We start from the raw sequence: 20,055 nt of genomic DNA, 5'->3' as shown, positions 1-20,055 counted from the left end.
CCTGTATGTGTCCTCTGATGGGCCTTTAGGTGGGAGCTCTTGGTGTACACCTTTCTGCAACCATTGAATTGGCAGCGGTGAATCCTCTTCTTGTTTTCTGGTAGCTCTCCAACCCCGATCACACATGCAGCCCCCTCATCTTCATCTTTCACCTGGACAGGAAGCGTGTGCCCCGCCACCAACCTGGCTGCGCTAAGCCCCACCTTCCTGGCTACCAGCTTCAAGGTGAGTGTCCCATCAGCCGAGGCCGTCAGCGTCTGGTTGGGTTTGACGAGGTGTCGGCCGAGTTCTGGCGATGACGGAGGTGTCAGGGAGGTGACGGCACTCAGCTGAGCCTGGTGGACCCCTTCCATGCCCTCTACATTTTCCAGCCCTTGTCCTTTGGGTTTGAGGTCTCTCCTCACAGCGCCAGGGGAAGGGAAGTTCTTTCGAGTAGGGCAAAGGATCACCGGAGGTGGGCTCGGTGGTTCTGGGAGGCTCGGCAGGCTGGGGAGCAGGGTGTCTGACAGCTCCTCCTCTCCATCCTCCTTCATGTAGGCTGGAGTTAGGAGGCCATCCAAGTCTTGGTCAAAGAGCTCCGACAAACGCTTGGGCTCTGTCTGCAGATAGCGCTCCAATTCCAGGCAGGTCTACAGGAGGGAAAAAGCGGGAGAAAAAACACTCGGTTTAGATTTAACCCAGGCAAATTCACACATTCGGTCATTTGCACACCCTCGCTCTCAAATCCCACTTGACAATTTCAACAGCCCATCAGATCATCCGATATGCCTTTACATGCTGTGCAGAGAAAAACCTGCATGGTGCCATCCACTCACCCACACAGGCAACAGAGCAGCTCTGCCAGCTGTCACACACACACTCACACACACAAACACAGATAGCCACCAAGACAGCCAGGATTACCTGGCAACTCCAGCAAGACGGCTGATTAAACACTGATTGATTGCAACCGCTGTAGCACGGGAGGAGAAAAAAGAAAAAAGAGGAGGCAACGGGGAAAGCAGGAGGAGAACTCCTAAACTGTACAGAACTCCTATCAAACAACATTTTATGGAGCTTTGACAAACCATGTGCACACAGGCTTCCACTGAGCCAAGATAGGAAGATTTATTCAGCTGTAGTTATGGTCCGCTTCATCCCTATTACTCCAAACACCTCTCCCCGCGGAGGGCAAATAAAAGGCTGCATCCCAGATTTGTGCGAACTGGCATCCTGAGAAGTCTATTACTTTCCAACAAGCCGGCAAGGTTCTAGGAGGCAGAGCGAGCGTGCGACGGTGGGGTTGGGGAGTAGGGGGGAGGAAAGAGATGCTCCATGTCCAAGGATGAAGCTATTACATTTGAATGGCCGGCCACAGTTTGATCCGAGGGATCGTTGTGTTCACTAACCCGTTTTGACAGCTGAGATGGAGGCTAGCAGCTCCACTGGGCGCGTGCAACTCGCCACTTCATTTGTGTGTAAATAGGCACTGACAGACAGAGCAGCTAGTTCCATTATCAGGAATAAGGTTGTGCAGACTGAACACATCAGAGACATTTACAATCTTACAGCAGCACCCACCCCACCATCACCACCCCTTTCCTTGTTTGCACCTTCTAAAAATAAAACTGCACGTTTTCTTCTCCTGTTTCGAAGGTGAGGTGGAGGGGTGGGTGTGTTGCCGAGGGATTTCTCCTTTAAGTCATTTTCTTCCAGGAACAAAAAGAGATTTGGAGTTGTTGGGTTTTTTTTTGTTCTTGACTGCTTACAGTATTTGCATACTGACATCAAATTAAAAAGCTGCTCTGGACCACATCTACAGCGAGAAGTGAAGATAATGCACCGTGTCTCCTCCCTAGACTGTACGCCTACATGTTGTTTTTGCTGGGGGTTTTTTACCTGGTGATGGCTTTAAAAAAATACGTTCTTTCATGCGCCGTCTGAGAGGTCTTTGCCGTTGATGGCTCCGCTGAACGAGAAGGGAGACGTCCCACTCGCTGTTCTCTCTCTCTCTCTTTGGGAGCGAATTTAATATTGAAGCTGTCGAAATGTGACGGGAGAAGCACCTGTCGGTCAGTGAGCTATAGAAAAAACGCAACCCTGCTCTGTTTACAGCATGGCCTCTAACACCTTCAGCCCATCCACCGATTGCCCCCCCACCCAAAAAATCAACCTGCTTTTCTTTTTACTTTTCTTTTTTTCCTCCTGCATTGTTGTCCCTTCCTTTCCCAAGGTGAGGACTAATTATCCGCTAAAAACCATCCAGTTAAAAGGTACTTTATTCGGCAAAATGCTGAGGACTGCAAACCAAGGTGAGTGTGTGCGAGGCAGCGATAGTTCAAGGGAGCGGAAAAGAGGATAGAAATGGATAAGTGGAGAGCGGGGCTGAGGAAGGTGAAGAAGAAAAAGAAGAAGAAGAGGAGGAAAAAGGAGACTGAAGGAGAGTGATGGTGGGGGGACAAGGTGGGAGAGTGACACAGTGTGAGCGAAGGTCTTGACTTCATTTTCTCCATGGGGGGGTGAATCCTTTTTGGGAGTGTGACATTTGCCGTAACAGGATCCTGTCAGCGGGCGAGGCACAGGCCTCTTGCACGCAAGCACGTAGGGGAGGGTTCACGCACGATAAATGTTCGGTTACGACCCACGGCGAGGTGCCGGGGGTGTACTCCAGCGTTGCATGCATGTGCATGCCTGCATGTATAAGGTGTGTGTGCACAGAATGGGAAGACGCTAACCCTTGCACGGAGGATGAAAGCGGGCCCCAGGTGAGGCGGTGATGGGCAATACAAGCTTATCGTGGGCTCTTTCTTTGAATCTGTCTTTCTTCACTCCAATCACTCCATCAAGCCCCCCCCCCCCCCCCCCCCCCACACACCCTCCAACCTCCCCCAGGTGGTGATATTAACATTGTTAGAGAGAAGGTCATGCAGTTGATCAGCAGTTCCTCTGTGAAGTGGTGTGGGTGTATGTATGTGGCCGCATGTAATTATGCCAGTGTCTTGTGTGTGCGTGTGTGTGTGTGTGTGTGCGTGCACGCGTAATTATTGCAAGTGCGCGTGTGTATAATTGCGCTACCGTGTGTGTAATCATGCAGCTCTTGTACGGGTGTTTGTGTGAACACCTACGCACGTGCATAAACTGCTCGTTGCTGTTGTGGCCTGAAGTGAATGTGAAATTGGCATCTGTGTGTGTGAAATCAAGAGCCAAAGCATCCCACAACAGCCAGGATAAAGGAACACTCATGGCCCGCCTCGACTCCATTTGGACAAACGCCGATCTGGAGAGTCGGCATCAATTGGCTCTGCACAAAGCCAGGGTCCGTTTCCTAAAAGGCTTTCGGGATGATTCCTTCATGCGAGCCAAGATAAGCTGAGACAATCCAATGGCCGTTCCAGCAGCCCCGCCTCCTCCTCTACCTCCTCCTCCTCCTTCAAGCGGGTGGTTGGGTGACTTCCCAGCAACTCCAGACATCCATGCATTTTTTCATTTGTTGTTTTTCTTTTTTCTGTTGTATTCTGTATTTAAAGAGAAAAAATCGTGGATGCCATTTGTACACAGTAGATCTACATGCACGGTGGTGTAGTCATTAGCAATGTTGCTTCACATTAAAAATAGCCTCGATTTGAATCAACTAGTCATCTGCAGCATTTGCTCCTGGATATTCCAAAAGAAAGATACACTGACCAACTTTAGGAGTAATTTTGTTCATTATCAATCAGATTTAATTAATTAATTTTATATATTATCTTTAATCATATTTAGTTTATCGATTAATTTCCTTTACCTAGTTCAAGGTCTTTGGGAGGGTCTAGTACACCCTGTACAGGTCTCCACTAACACTACTTCAATAATTACCTAACATGGATGTCTTTGAACATTTGTAAGAAGGCAGAGTACCCAGGGATAACATGCAAACTCCATACAAAAATGTCCCAGGCAGGCGGTGGACTTGAGTGTAAAACCTCTTATTGTAAGGCGAAGTGCAAATCACTGCAGCACCATGCTAACCAAACCAAAAAGGAATTAGCGAACAAGGTAATGAACATGGTGATAAATTGTTTGGGATTCCAAAAGTGACAAAAAGGTTTGTTTGTATTATGTATGTAGATGTTGTTAGCATTATTAGGGGGAAAAAAGCTAACACACCACGATCTAAAGAAACTCAAGAACAGGAGAGAAACAAAGTCATTGACATCTATCAGTCTGAAAAGGGTTACAAAGCCACTTCTAAGGGTTTTTACAGCTGCAGGCCTCACTTGTCTCAGTTAAGGTCAGAGTTCATGATTCCACAATAAGAAAGAGACTGGCATCCATGAGAGAGTTCAAGGAGAAAACCTCTGCTGACAGAAAGGATCACAAAGGCTCGTCTCACATTTGCCAAAAACATCTTGATGATTCCCAAGACTTTTGGGAAAATATTCTGTGGACTGACGAGACAAAAGCTGAACTTTCTGGAAGGTTTAAGTGCCGTTACATCTGACATAAAAGTAACAGCATTTCATAAAAAGAACATCACAGCAACAGTCAAACATGGTGGTGGTAGTGTGATGGGGCTGCTTTGCTGCTTCAGGACGACTTGTTGTAATTGATGGAACCATGACTTCTGCTCTGAAGGAGGATGTCCGGCCATCAGTTCATGGCCTGAACCTCAAGAGCACTTGGGTTATGCAGCAGGACAATGATCAGAAACACAGCAGTGAGTCCACCTCAGAATGACTCAAAAAAAAAAAAAAAAATGAAGGCTTTAGAGTGGCCGAGTCAAAGTCTGGACTTTTCAGACTGAAATGTTTTGGCCGTTCATGCTGGAAAATCCTCCAAAGTGTCTGAATTAAACCAATTCTGCAAAGAAGAGTGAACCAAATTCCTGCACAGTGATTTGAAAGACTCATTGCCAGTTATCACAAACGCTTGATTGCAGGTCTTGCTGTCAAGTATGGCCCGACCAGTTATTAGTGTAAAGGGACAATTACCTTTTCACACAGGGCCAAGTAGGTTTGGATAACTTTTATTCCTTAATAAAGAAAATCATCATCTCAAAAACTGAGATGATGTGAGTTTTCTAGGGTTTTCTTACATTAAATTTTGTATTACTATGGCTGTTCTAGCCATTTTTTTTGTTTTTCTCACCATCGTTTGCAATTTGAGCACAGCTCTGGTTAATTTCATGCTGTGGCTTCAGAATGCTCAAAATAACCTTTACAAGAAACAAAAGATTGTCTATGCTGAAAAGAACTTCCTTTTTATCAGATCATTTAGCACAGAAACATTTTAAAAAGGTTCAGCGACACATGGACCAAGTTTCCATCAGACATGCGTCTTTTCTCCATGCTGCATGAGTTTCTACTCGTGAGATTTCCTATTTATCTAACAGTTATCTTATTTAACGTCCACGAGAAAATACATTTCAGCTTCCAAAGTCACAAAGCTCAGGCACAAAAATATAAATAAAAATATCATGAAGCTGGTTTCATGTAAATTTTTTTGATCAAGCTCATATCAACTGAACTAAACTGCCTTTCCTCCTCCTCCTTTGCTGCCTTTTGTTTTACTGAGCCACACTCTGAAATCACACGTGCACAACACACCTCTGCTTAGTGAGGCTTAAAATACAGCAGGTGTGATAAATATTCGCTGATCACAAGACTCACACGCCTTTCACAAAGTCGAGTGGGCTGAGAGCTGTGAACCAGGCCCGATTCACTCACTTGCACTCTTCACACTTTGACTTTTCTCATTTCTCCTCCTCCCTGTCTCGCTCTCACTCCTCCCCTCTTCCATGGGGGCCCTTGGCCTGGCAGCTGATCCTCTCTCTCTCCATCACCTCCCTTCACATTTGGCCTGCGCTGAGCCGCCTGCCATCACCATCAAAGCGCATGCTGCCTCCCAACTGTTAGCACCCCACTACGCTGCTAATAAAAAGCCTGGGTTATAAATATGAACAGACGAGCATGCATAATGCCCTAAAGGAAGGCCCAAAACACCACTAAACAGATAAATGTAATGGGGTGGATATGGCTCATTAATTTTAGGATGATCGTGTTTAGTTTTTACAGATGCCTTGATAGAGACAAGGTGCTATGAATAATATTCAGAGCTGATGCTAGCAGGGTTGAAAAGGGCAGGGCTATAAGGAGGTCCTGAGCAGGAGGGGTGATGCTGAACTATTGTTAAATACACTGAGGCTGTGAGAGTGGGGGGGATGCTGTCACATCTTTTCAGAGATGACCCATCATTCCCTGCAGCACCTTCTTTGCAGTGTTGCATGGATATTTAGTTTTCCTGAGAATTAAAGTCTCGGTAGTGGCTAGAGATTTCACACACTGTGAAGTCTGACTGTCATAAAAAAACAAAAACAAAACTTAAATTTAATGCTACGAAAACATCTTAAGCAAAGATATTTGTAATGATAAACTAATATAGCAGTTTGATATTTATACTGACATAAAACTTTGGCATTTCTTTGATTTTTGCCTTTAGCTATATGAAAAGAAATGAAAATATAAAAGCTAGAGCAAACAGCTGGTTAATTTAGCTTAGCATAGGCTAATTTGTAAACAACCAGGCAATCTGGCAGCACTGTATGTAAAAGATCTATGTAGCCACTATGATGCGACTTGCTGGTTTCTGGAATAACATTAGTACTGAAGTTTTATATGTTCCACAATGTTTAACTAGGAGGATATCGTGCCAAGTTACCAGCTTAGGCTAACTAGCTTAGTTAGCTTATTGTGTGAATGCACAAACAGACCTCTTACAGACTCAGATAGGCTGTTATAGCAATATTCTTTGTTAGATGACGCCACAAATATCGTTAAGAGGTGCAGTTTAGTGACATGAATTAGCTGCCATGACGCCTAGCAGACAGTTAGTTGCTACCACTGCTCGTGTCTGAATTCATGTTACAAAAAAGCAAAACTTTAACCTAAAGCTGGTGACTAATTGAAAAGTTTAGATCCTGTGTTGCTGTTACGAAAGAAGAAATCAGAAACAAAACCCAAAATGTCTTCTTGTAACAAGCTTATAATTTCTACTGTTAAATTGGCTGTTTATTGAGATTTAGAGACACGTGACCACTAACCACTTGATGTTAACTCGTCCATCATTTTGGATGTGTGACAACTATGGTGGCAATGCAGGATCAAGTGTGTTACACCGCCCAGACTGAAAAATATAAAAATCAACAGGCAACTGTGGCAACCTGCCAGCAACCAAAGCAACCACCAGGAGGTTTTAGAAGAAGAAAGTATACTTTATTGATCCCCTTGGGGAAATTCCTCTCTGCATTTAACCCATTCACTCAGTGAAGCAGTGGGCAGTCATTGGGCGCCCGGGGAGCAGTGTGTGGGGACAGTACCTTGCTCAGGGGTACTGCAGGGTAGCTGTTCAGTGGATTTGAACCACCGGCCTTCCGATCATGGGGCCACCAGGGATTTAGGTGCAACACCATCTTTGCAACCAGTTTATCCAACAACAGTCAGAAACATCCACATACCACTACAATAATACACATTTTCCCCTAGCAACCAATGGTTGTATCATGTCCAATATGGATGACAACCAATTCTTTCCACTACTGTTGCTTTTCTAGGATTAATAATAGTGTTGTATAACAACAGATTACAGTATATTATAAAGTTTGTCTGTGTATAGAAGGTATGGCCCAGTGTTTAGTTCCTGACTGCAATCACCGCTCAGGTGCTTTGTGAAGTTTCACACTGTAATTTAGGGTTTAAACATTTCCGTGGTACAGGGACCTCCATCAATCAGAAACATTGCTGTTTCAGTTTTGGACTGTGGGTAGAGTAGTTCTTTCCATGTTATTGTGGATAAAACAAGTTTTTTGGTAAAATAAAGATGATATCAGACAGACTTGGGATTCCGCAGTGAGCCAACTTTGGATGGTTACAACATTATGTCTCATAATCAAAATCCCTATGGAGAATATGAACAGGATTTTCTGCAACTTTACTATTGAGCTGTAGGAGTACTGACTCAGCCAGCCTCAAGTGGCATTAGAGGACCTGCAAATATTGGTACTTCTCCCCTGGCTAATTTTTCTTGGATTGAGAGCAATCTTTATCTTTAGATAGAAAACAGTCTGTATGTTTTCCTCTATTTTCAGTTTTTCTGTTAAACAAAACTAAGCTGTTACAATATTTACAGCACAGACGTGAGTGATGTCTTTAGATGGGTGCATACATTAGCCGTGCTGACTTTTGAAGCTTTCAGAAGAACAAAATAGAGGTTGCACAGAATGCGCTTTTGTTTGTCACCCCCCCCCCCCCTAAAGAAATCTCTTTGTCATCAACATGACACATTGATTATTTGTTTTGGCCAATTTCATATGTAGCAGGAGTTTGATTACTCATTTTAAAAGCCAGTAACATTCATGTATTAACATGCGGCTTTGCTTCTCTCTGCCTTTTGTTGCGTCGCATCCAAGTGACAGTCTGTTTATTGCCTCTTGTATGCTTTTGTTTAAATCACACAATGTCATTGGTCACAGAAAATGGGGCGGCCTCGGCCTCTTTTCACGGGGCGTGAATGCAATAACGCTGCGATATCGGCTGTGATTAAAATCCCTCTGAGAAATTAATCACAGCGTTACCCTACAGGTAGGTAACAATCATATCAGCTTTCACATCTTGCCTGCAGCCGACCAAGTAACCAGATTGTCTTATCCTTTATTTCTTTTTCTTTGGATTTCATTTTAGGACAGTTGTTTTTTTTTGTTTTTTTAAATCTTGTTATCTGTAATCCAGAAACACGACTCCCACTTGTATCGAAGTAAACGTTTGGGCGGGCACTCGATTCGGAGAGCATGTCTGAGAGTGCTATGTGTGTGTTTTCCTGCCCAAAGTGTGTTATAAGGTCTGTGTCTCGCATTGATCTGGTGAGCCGGGCCAAACCATCACTTTGAGGTGACAGCTAAATGACCAGTAGCCCGAGGCGGCCGCCATCTCGCCAAAAGCTTTTGTGCATTTGTGTGTGTGTGTGTGTTTGCTAATCGATACCAAATGATACCATGCAGGAGCTCATCAGCAGTGGCCGTCGCAGCTGACAGAGACGGTAATCTATAGCTTCACTGAGCAATACTCACCCGCCCCCCTCGCCAACCCCATCTCACCCATATACACACACACACATAAAATCTCCAAAAAAGCATGCCCTCCCGACTAAGCTCCCCTTCAGGGTTTGCTCCTTGCACACTTAAGAAAGCTGGCCCCCAGATTCTAGACTCCTTGGAGAGAAGCATCGCGTCATCGGCAGATCCCATATGAGCGGGTAACCTGCCTACAGGGCCAGAAGGAGGGGAAGGATGGAGGGGGTGGATGTGGGGGAGACAGGTGGGAGATAACGCCTCATTTTCCTCTATGCTGATCTGAATAGCGGAGCGCCCTCATGCTGCTGCGTTATTCTCAGTGGAGAGAGCAGCAGGGGGTGCGGTGTTTGGCCGGGAGGGATCTTAGAGCTCCCGATGCCCCGGCAGGGGCTGCCGAGCAGCGAAGCAGGGAGAAGAGACACAAAGAGAAGGAGCTGAAGGAGGAGAAACCGAGTTAAATCGGTGAGACGAGACACATATGACAGACAAGTGAGAGATGAAGAAACAGGCCTCAGTGTGTGGAAGATGAGCAGGTTTTGATTTAGGTTAAGTTGAAGATGAGGTACAGGGTGGTGTATGCAACAAAAAAAGGAAATAAAAGGCTGCAGATTGGAGTAAGGGAGGAAAAACAGGGGAGAGAAGGACAGGAAGCTTTAAATGCCACAGACAGGAGACAGGCGTCCTCCTCTTCCTCACTGACTAACAGCTCCATCTCTCCAGGCAGCCGAGCCTCACCTAGCTTCGATAACACACTACGGAAACAGCTTAATTACACACACTGCCTTATCAGGCGACATTAGCCTCACAGTAATAATCAGAGCCGCCGTCAAAACCTGGCAACGCAGCAGCTCGAGGCGGCTTTACACAGTGTGGGCTTCGAGCTGATAACAGACACTGCCAGTTGTTAAATCACAATTTGCTGACAGGGTCTGAGGGAATAATGCACATTTGGTTGTTAACCTGACACCTCCTTTATATGCAGTCAATTTTTGTTTGGATGGGCGCACTAATAGGCACAATGGCCACTCGAAGCTGTTTATAGGCGCCGTTTTTCTATCCCTGCTCTGCTGGACTCGCTTTCCTCGAATCCAGCAGGGTTTGCTCATCGGTTACATTCGCAGAGCGACTGCCTCAGTAAGAGAATAAGGTTTATTTTGCTTTAGATTGGAGCACAGTAAGTAAGGCCTCAGTTATGGGAGCTTTATGTGTGTGCGTGTCTGTTTGTGTGTGATCTTCAAAGCACCTTTCATCTAGCAGGAAAGCCACAATGATGGAGCACTCAGAGCATAAAAACCTGGTGACCTCTGCCTAATGGAGCAGAAAGACATTTCCCACTGCTTTCTCCGAGCCGACACAACAGAAAGGCACACATCCCCATCACCCTGACACCGGGGACCTCCCACTCTGTTTTCCCATAACAAAACAACATGGATGGCAACGAAATAAATAAATGAACAAATAATACAAGTGATAAAAACAATGTCACCACAAGGTCCACTAACTGTTCACACATGTTGCCCACCATCCTGTTAGGACTTTCAAGTTGTTGCACGCTGGTGTGTGGCTAGCGCGAGTCTAGGCTGTATATAAAAAATGAACAGGGCCAAGGTGACATCACCCACTGGACTTCTGTAAGGATGCTGGTTTAAAGTGGTTGGAATGGTAGAGTTATCTAATGCTGACAAGCTCAATTTGCAAGGCACATCTACAAACTGCACGGATGCAATGCACAGACAGGCATCTGCTAATTAGGGTTAAACTGCATGGACTTAATAATGATATATTTACTGTCACTGCACATATACAACATAATTAGGTGAAATGACACATGAGAGCAGAATGATGGAAAAATCATGTTCAGGGACACAAAATAATGTTGAGAAATACGAAAAAACAACAACATTGAAATCAAGTAATCAGTCAATTTTAATCAGTAGATCACAGGTTGTGAGTATATGGAAGTATAGGAACTGTCATGAGATCGCGATGTATTAAAGTACAAAAGGGAAAGTAAAAGATACACATGAGACATTTTATATTCTATGGGCATTCACTGCACGGTTGATTCTATTAAAATAATAGAATTTTACTGAGCTGAACTGCAGCATGGACTTCCTGCATGTTTAACACAATTAACCACACAGCAAACCGTATTATTGTTAAATAATTGCATTAAAAATGCTCCAAAAGGCACCAACACCACAAAGAAGGTCAAGAGGTCCGGCTCAGTGATTTAAAAATGAGCTGAGGTGAGGAGTAGCAGACAGCTAACCAGCCACAGCTGTCACTCAAAGCGGTCAGAACCTTTACCGTATGTGACTTTAACACTAGAAGTGCCAACGGGTCACTATGACCTGTTGGCATTTTAAAAATCATGTAACCCCTTCATCTTGTATTTCATGACCTTTCCTAAAATGGGTTTATTCATCTTTAAAGTGAATTTTTGGACGCTCGGGACAAAAAGAAAAACAAATGACACCCGTCTATACATTAAACGCCTCAAAATGAGTCAATTTCACCGCTGTCAGAAGGTAACATAAAATGCTGGGCTCGACATTTGCGATATGTAGGTTGCCTGGTAAGTAGAGTTGGGCATTTCATTGAAAAATGAATCAAAACTGACATTCAGAACTTCCAATCGACACCGTTTTGACCATGTGAGAAGCATCATGGAGGGAAATGCTGAGCTGACTGCGCAACAGGAGCAAATAAAAATGCCGTGTCCGTTATTTGGACATATTTTTTGGCTTTATTAGAGACTGCGTCGAACAAAAAGAAGAAAACTGTAAAAAAAAAATAAAAATAAAAATCTGTTACAACACTCGAAGCACAATCATGTTATTGAAATCAAAATCCCAGCTTTAGTAGTTGAGCATATTTACAGTCTAAAGCTTCTAAACTATGAGGGCAAAAACTATATATATATATATATATATATATATATATATATATATATATATATATATATATATATATATATATATATATATGTGTGTGTGTGTCTGTGTGTCTGTGCATAAAGTGATTAATCATTAATTCTAATTCTATGAATGCATTTTTGTTTACTTGCATTTTGAGATGAAGGCTGCTATAACACGAAGTACAGAGGACTGTAGCGAGTATAGTTACGAAGAGTGGGCCAGAGTGTGTGTGGGTTGCTGGCTGTGCAGAGCAGCGGGGGAATCGTAGTTGAACCGAGAAGACAGACTGTGGAGTACAAATCCAAGCAAATAAAGAGTGAAATCTGGAGCAGAGCAGTCGAATTGGACAGGTTTTAACCCTCAGGAGCAGAGCTGAGGAGGGCTGCAAAATGAGGTGGAGCAACGAGATGGTTGCTCTTTACGCCTTGAAAGCCTGCTAGGAGTAATCCTTGAAGCTCTTTTCTAAACTGAGCACTTTCTGTCATATTTCAAGCCTGCTTATGGAACAAAATAACTGGGTGTGCATCAGGAGTTAGTGAGGTTGGGCTCTGTGTCTGCAGCTACCCTTGGAAAAACTCGGATCCAGTTCTAAAGGTTATCGAACCACATTTTTATTGATATACACAGAGATGCCAAAACTCGTCATTAAGGGTACCCGGGGGGTCTGGGAACTATTAAACCCCCTAAAACTTAAAAAAAACAAAAAAACAACTTGTTTTTCCTTCGTTGTCATTACTGCTATCCCAGAGGTATCAGTGGTTTCAGTGTTAGGCCTATATCCACTTGTAACAAATTAGCTATATATAAATTAACCACTTGTGTAGATGTAATGAAGCTAGACCACAACAGTCTCTACACATGCTTATTTCTGCTGCAGAATTTCACATGGGCATCAATGGACCTGACTCACTTTTAGCCACTAGAGGAAATGCAGTTTTTGGCACTGGCTTCATTTTTCAGGCCCGCAGGTCAGGTTGCCCTTTGGTTAGAAACTGAATTTGATGGGGAACAGTTGGTGGACCGGTCAGAATGAGTTTGGCTCAGTTGGTGGACCGCAGAGGTCAAACAAACTGTAACTTAAGCAAATAGGAAATGGCTGCAAAAGCCCACAAAACACAAACACAAAGGAAGTTGAACAAAGCATCTAACCACTCAGGGTCACCATATAAATCTCCAGAAAAGCTACTGAGTGGGACACGTAGATGGTCTTCTATCAGTCTGTCAAATATTTTTTAAGGTTGCATAAAAAATGTAGAGCGATCACTTAGTTCAATAATGAAAACAGAAACAAGGTTCTGCTTGGTTTCTATAAGCTTCAGGCTTAGATCAGAGTTTTCCCAATTTCCACATCACATTTTGAACTTTTGGAAAAATAATGAGTATACACACAGCTTTTCCTAAATATGGAAGCCGCTGTTGCCTTAAGCTGTTTGTACAGTACATGACAAGTTGGCGTGTGACTATTTTTACGGAAATTTGCTACTGTACTCCTTACAGTAAACAACTGCTGACACGTTTGGATAATCCATCCTTTCCACAGCAGACAAAGCGCCACGCGAATCCTCCAAACGCCCAAAAGTACCTCGACAAGTTAAACAGATTGAACTCGAGAAGATCTGCCGACCTTGAGAGCAATACAGACGTTATTAAGAGGTCTTAGCGCCCGGGATACAACAAAAGTGCACCGAATATAAAGACCTCTCCTGTTCCATCTAAATAGCTTGTGACAAAGTGTGGAAAATGTCTTTGTTCTGGCATTAAGTCGAGGGTAGGAGAGGTGAGGGTGAAATCGGATAAAGGGAAGAGAAGAGAAGGAGCATCTTGAGACTGAAGATGATGAATGAAGGAGAAGAGGATGAGATAGATGCAAAAGAAAAAAAAGAATAGCGGGCCATGGAGGAAGGGGTGGGGTGTATAATCCCGATGACTGAGCCGTGTTGCACTCGCTGGGGAGGGGAACTCTGTCTCTCTTTAACTGGATTTGGGTGAGCTGCTGTTTATCGGCGTATGAGTCGCCAAGTGCTCCCTCTCAGCTGTCAAAACCATCCTAATCTAATCTGGAGACATTTCAGCCATTTGCTTTCAACACAGCACAGTACATATGGTCATGCTTGTACGCTCGTGTCAATGGGAATGAACCACAACATGTATATGTATGAGGTGGCTTTTTTTTTCAGATAGTGGGGGTCGGAGACAACAGTGGTTTTACAGCGGGGTTAGAGCAGCTTGCGACAGGATTTGGGGAGTCTGCGCTCCGGATGTGGGGACCCCATTGTGTGCGGCAGCCTGGCTAATCTTCATTACCGCACACAATGACGGGGCAAGAGAATGGGGCCTTGGCTGGAAAAAGGCACGGAGAAACAAAAGAGCGGCGAGCAGCGAAAGACAGGGGAGGAGGGCCGAAAATAACAGAGGGCTAGAGGAGGGAGATAAAGAGAACAGTGAAGCGGAAAAACTCTGTTTCCTCCTCATACAGTAGCAGTCAGCGAGGGCCCGCTCGGTACCCCAATCACGTCCACACACCGTGAAGTGCAACTGTGGCACCGTGCCCGCACTGATAAGAGCCCAAAACGGTTTGTTTTTACGCGCTGAATAAGAAGCCACAGATTCTGTTTACCCTGCTTTTGCGTTGCAAGTGTTGTGTAACTGTGCGCCTGTCGGAGCCACAGTTTAAGCCTTTGTCACTCATTACAACACCAAATCTGAGGGTTAGCTAAGAAGCAAAAAAAGGAGGAGGAAGAGGGGGTGGCAAGAAAACAAGCAAAAGCAGGTCAGTGGCACAGCCTTGCAAGGCCAAGGTGGATTTAGTTCGGGGGGGGAAGTTGCGAGTGTGCGCAAAGTTACGCAAGGGTGTGCGCATTTTTAGAGCCGCACAACAGGAGGTGGGGGCCGCTGTCGTTCTGTCTTTATTCCGGCTGTAGCTGCTTTCAAAACAAACCTGAGCGACAAAGATTAGCGCAAGCTGCTTAAAATATTGAAAGACGTCTTCTCGCCACCACCGCCACCGCTGCTTTGGGCTCCCCTCCAAGCGATAGTGTAGCGAGGGAGTGAGAGTCAGTGAGTGAAAGTGTGTGTGCGTGTGTGTGTTTAGGTTGTATGAGGATGGGCGGGGGCAGCGCGGCAGGCTGAACCCATTCACCCCTCGGTGCAGAGCGGCTGGCTTTTCAGCAGGAGTGTGAGGACTTTTCACCCCAATTTCATCATGACAATGCACAGCTGTGTGGCGGAGAAGAGGGGACTTGGGTTAGACACACTGAGAAAGGTGTTGGGAACTCATTGACTTTGGCCTTTAGGGTCTATGTTAGCCTGGTGAGTTGTACAGGTGGACAGATCGAGCCAAATATCAGTAGTATCGATGCTAATGCTGGTATCGGTATTGGACAGATACTAGTGCGATGGCATCGATATTTTGTTTTCATTATCTAAGTTCAGTATGCAGCTCACTGAATTATGTTAAATAAATAATGGTTTTTTGGAAGTGGAAAACATATACCTCTGAATATCTGAACCTTTTTGAGCCGACTGTCACAATGGTTTTAATTATAGCACATTTGCAGCATATTTAAACAGAAGCTGACCCAAAGTGCTTTAGAGCGCATTTACAACCCAGGTGTTCAAAAAACCCCAAATACATGAAAAGCATGAAAATACATGAAAATGTTTTTTTTTGTGTGTGTTTGCTAATTGTTGTGAAAGGTAAAAATTACAGTGATTTAGTGATCATTAAAATGTGTTCAGAATTTTCAAATTGATTATGATTCATCTGCCTTTATAGGTTAAAAGCATCAGTATTGATATCGGTCCTGTATATACTTGGTAAATACGCCCCCTCCTCCCATCTAAGAAGAGCTTTCAGCACAAAAAAGCGGGTGATTACAGGGCAAAAGGGTGAAATCTGGATTAAAAGACGTGTTAAGATTTCGGGGTTAAAGTTTAAAGGCTGGCAAATTAATGTATTTTAAATTAACGGGAGGTCATGACAGTTACAGTGAAATGTTTCTAAGACAGGAACAAGTCCGCGCGTTTACACGCACCACCTGCTCCACTGAATATTCAGGGGAAAAAACAGCCACTTTTCTCCCACGTATAAACACACGCACACACACATAAACCCAATAAACCCTGCCTGTCTCTGTCTCTTTCTTGCTTATACACACACACACACACACACACATAGCAATGAAAATTATTGATGTGCTCTCTTATAAAACAGTGGCTGCTCCCTGAAGTATTCCAGGCAACATCACAGGCTGAAAATAGCTGCCGACCCAAATAACTTTCCCCGCTGGAACGGAGAAGGAGCCAGACCACAGCCACTGGCGACTGGCTTTACTAATTGGCATCATTTTACAATGAAATAATATCTGGGGCAATAGACTGAATAACACATAGTGGTAAACTGGTGAGCGGGAGCGTATGCCGTGTAGCCACATGAGCTTGGAGGATGGGGGAGCGATGTAAGGGAGGGTCAGGCGGAGGGTGGGGATGCCTTCATTCTTGTTAGCATAAGTTATCAAACTGTTTTCCTCTGAAAATAAGCACAGGGGGGGAATTGGGTAGTGAAACATTTATGTGACACCATCAGTTTAGTTAAAAGATGAGGGAAAACACATCTATGGTGTTTTGCTAAGATTTGACACAGATCCCCACAGAGATAGTTTGTTTTCATTGATATAGCATTGAATAATGGATTCTCTCTTTTTTGAGAAAATGTGAGTAAAAAAGGCTACAGAAGCCACATCCGCACACATTTAAGCAAGTACACTTGGGTCTGTGCTTCAGTTTTAGGTTTGAAGGAAAAAATGAATAAATACGAATATCTGCTGTGATATAACAATGCGAAAACATGATGATGGCCATGATAACTGGTGCTACAGAAGCCAGGTGTAGATAAATTCTGTATCTGGATGTTGACGCTAGTGTGGATAAAACTTAAGGCTACTGCTGCTAGTATTGCTAAGGTTAGCCAAAATCTGACGTTGGGTGTTTGCCATATTAGGCAGAGTGCTGCACATTTCAACAACTATTTGTCGGCTAAGTTTCAGCGTTTTCTGAAGGTTGCCTTTTAGACTAGTCTAATGTTTTTTCTTCTCTGATTTAAGTGACTATAAATTAGTTGGCAGTAACATCCCATCAGGTCCAGAAGCCTAAGAGCTTTGACAAAATAGCAGTAGTTGATTGAAGGCTGACTTCCTAAAAAGGGTGTTTGAGTTGTAGTTAACCTAATGCAATGTTTTAAATGATTCTTACTCTTTCTGATTTTTTGACGGTGGTTTGTTGTTCCCACCTACTTGAAATTACAACCTGTTCCCTTAACTTGATATTTTTATTTAAGTAAATTTGTGCAACTTAAGTTTCCCTTTTTTGTGTTGTAAATTTGTTGGATTGATCTAAGTTCATCACGTGTTACCAGTTGACAACAATTCTCTTTTTTCAGTGGGTGAGGATATTTTAGTATTAATAGTTCTTCTAGTTTACAATGAAAATCATTTTATCATCAATTTCCCTCAAAAGTTGAAAGAAAATCTCTATTTCTTGCACCAAACTGCCACATTCTTTCCTTTTTTACAGCATGACCCTCACTTTACTTTTAAATGTGGGAACAAATTCTCTGTGCGGTGATTTTATTGTACAAGAGCTCCAAGGTGGACTGTGCTGTATCCATTTTTGTCCACCTTGTCCACCTCAGACTATCAGTACAAGTCCAGGTCACGCCACCTACAGAAATACTCTGATGATTCTGCAGTGGGTGAATGTATCAGTGATGGGCAGGAGGAGGAGGAGTACGGTGCACTGGCGGATGATTTTATGTTTTGGTCTGGGAGGAATCACCGGCTTATAAATGTGAATAAGACCAAAGAGATGGTGATTGAAGTCAGAAGGAAGAGGATGGCTAGATGGCCTGTGTCTATTCTGGGACACTCTTTAAGCTGTGTTGGAGAGGAGGTCACTGAACAAACTGTTATCCACCTGCTAGACGGGCAGCAGATCACCTTCTCTAAAAGACTCGGTGCAACGAAAACAGAAATGGGAAATCTTTTGTACCGCATGTTATCACCATCTGTAATACAATATATCTTATAATAATGCATCAAAGAGCTATGCCTTATTTTAACGACTGCGATTCAAGCCAAATGACTAGACAGGGAGATTTTATACCCACATGCTATTCCAAAAAATCTGCATTTTCGGAAAAAAAGACAACGGTTCTGGTATTCGGATGACCCATGCTCATTTTGCTCAAGGCCCTGCACTTATGTCGACCACAAGACAGACACCACCCAAACTCCCAGTTTAGGCCACAATATCAAAATCCCCCACCACTGCACGAACACATCCTGTAAACTGCTCACACACACACACACACACACACACACACACACACACACACACACACACACACACACACACACACACACGTACTTCTAGGGAACAAGCGAGGGAGGAAGGCATAAATACAGATGTCTTTTGGCAGCCTAAATCTTAATTAGCACCAGGAGATTCATCTAATCAAAGGGTTGCCAGCCCATCATTAAGGCTAAAACACACAGTGCTCTCCACATACGAGAACAGAACAATGGGAAACAGAGGTATGCCGTCATGCTGATGAATGGCTCTTCCCACAGGTCTCATTAAATCACAGAAGGGCACTTCCCAGGCCGCTCGAAGAGTTAAGAAGGGTGCGCAATCTTCTCACCCCCTCTGTCTGTCAACGCTTATAACATCCTTTTTCCCCCCAAGTAAGCGTGTTAAAACATTATTTTTCATAGTGGAAAAACTGCGCTTTCAGGCTCTGACATACGGACTAATCCCAATTCAAGCTGAATCCGTCTGGTTTCGAGGAAACAAGTCATATCTTTTTCAGACAACTCAACCCTGCAGGGGCTTGGAATGACTGAAACTACATGACATACCCAGTTGGCTTGAGATATCTGTGTCTTTAGGGTAATTTGGGACCCAGTTTAATCTTCCAGAGAATTTAGCGTCAGCTGCTGACAATGGAAAACATGCTTTATCTATTTCCGAGCATCCAGCTGAGTCCTCACCCCTGGCTGCGAGCTGCCAAAACAGGTATGATGCTCTCTAAATTTTAAGTGAATGATGTGAAACAGCTTTGAGGAGGAGGATGACAGAGAAACTAATACATCGGGGTAGGCAGATTGAAACCGAATCTCATAAACGAGATGAAGGAGATAAGAAAGATAAAAGAAGGATGGGTGAAAAGGGAACAGGATGACACAAAAATACAAAAGGAGATAAAGGAAACAGAGACTGCTGCAAGAACAAATAGATCAATCATTAGAGAGATAAAGTGAGGGAGCGATATAATGACAGATGAAAATGCCCTGTCACTCTGGCCAACCGGCTGGACAGCTTCGGAGTACCAAGCCACTGCACTGGGGGAACAAGTGCAGACCGGCTTTGCATGTCAGCCAACATGCAAAGCACAGTCGGGATTGCATACAAATCTGCAAAGACCCACAAACTCCTAGGAGCTTATGTCATGCACCTGAAAGTCGAACACACCAATAACTGGCATTGTTATGTCTTTACTGGACACACCGAGTCCGACCTCAATCTGAGATAACATCCTTTTGTAATACTTTTACAGCACGTCGTCGACAAGGTCTGCCGTTGTTCTTCACTGCTGACTGTCCTGCTTTATAGGCCATCCAGCCGGTTTCAGAGAGTGTCACGTCCTTGCCGCTGTCACCACAGAGAGCTTAGAGCCGTGATTGATGACTTCAGATGACATCAACAAGCAGCGGTGTTTACTCTGGGCAAATTGCCCTTGTCTCCCCCACCCCCCTTTCCATCTCTTTTTGCCCCTTTCTCTTTTGCAATCTTTGAAGCGAGATGGTCCACATGTCTGGATTTCTGGTTTCTGGATGGCTAGAAGTCTCTCGGGGTGGGATTAGCCTCACAGACTGACAGCTAAACAAACAAATAGTCCAAAACTGGTCTTCCTGCTTGCTGAGGCTGCCTAGCAACAGGTAGGCTGGAGGAGGGGGATGCAACGCTTCAAACGCTACAGCCGATTATGGCTCCAAA

At 44.1% G+C, this 20,055-nt stretch overlaps 1 protein-coding gene across 1 annotated transcript in view; it reads right to left on the bottom strand.

The window, feature by feature from the left end:
• LOC146680920 (Krueppel-like factor 7) overlaps positions 1 to 20,055 on the bottom strand; it is a 51,380-nt gene that overhangs the window by 21,018 nt on the left and 10,307 nt on the right. The window contains exon 2 of the mRNA XM_085447750.1: positions 2 to 629. Within this exon, the coding sequence (XP_085303876.1) occupies positions 2 to 629 (628 nt within the window). The remainder of the gene's footprint in view (position 1; positions 630 to 20,055) is intronic.

The sequence above is a fragment of the Copadichromis virginalis genome, linkage group LG23 (assembly GCF_057382275.1).
Source record: "Copadichromis virginalis isolate Kocher_CV1m ecotype Utaka linkage group LG23, C_Virginalis_male_GT1.1, whole genome shotgun sequence".
Classification (NCBI taxonomy): domain Eukaryota; kingdom Metazoa; phylum Chordata; class Actinopteri; order Cichliformes; family Cichlidae; genus Copadichromis; species Copadichromis virginalis.
Note: the sequence above shows the minus strand (reverse complement) of the source record. Positions and strands in the feature narration are given on the sequence as shown.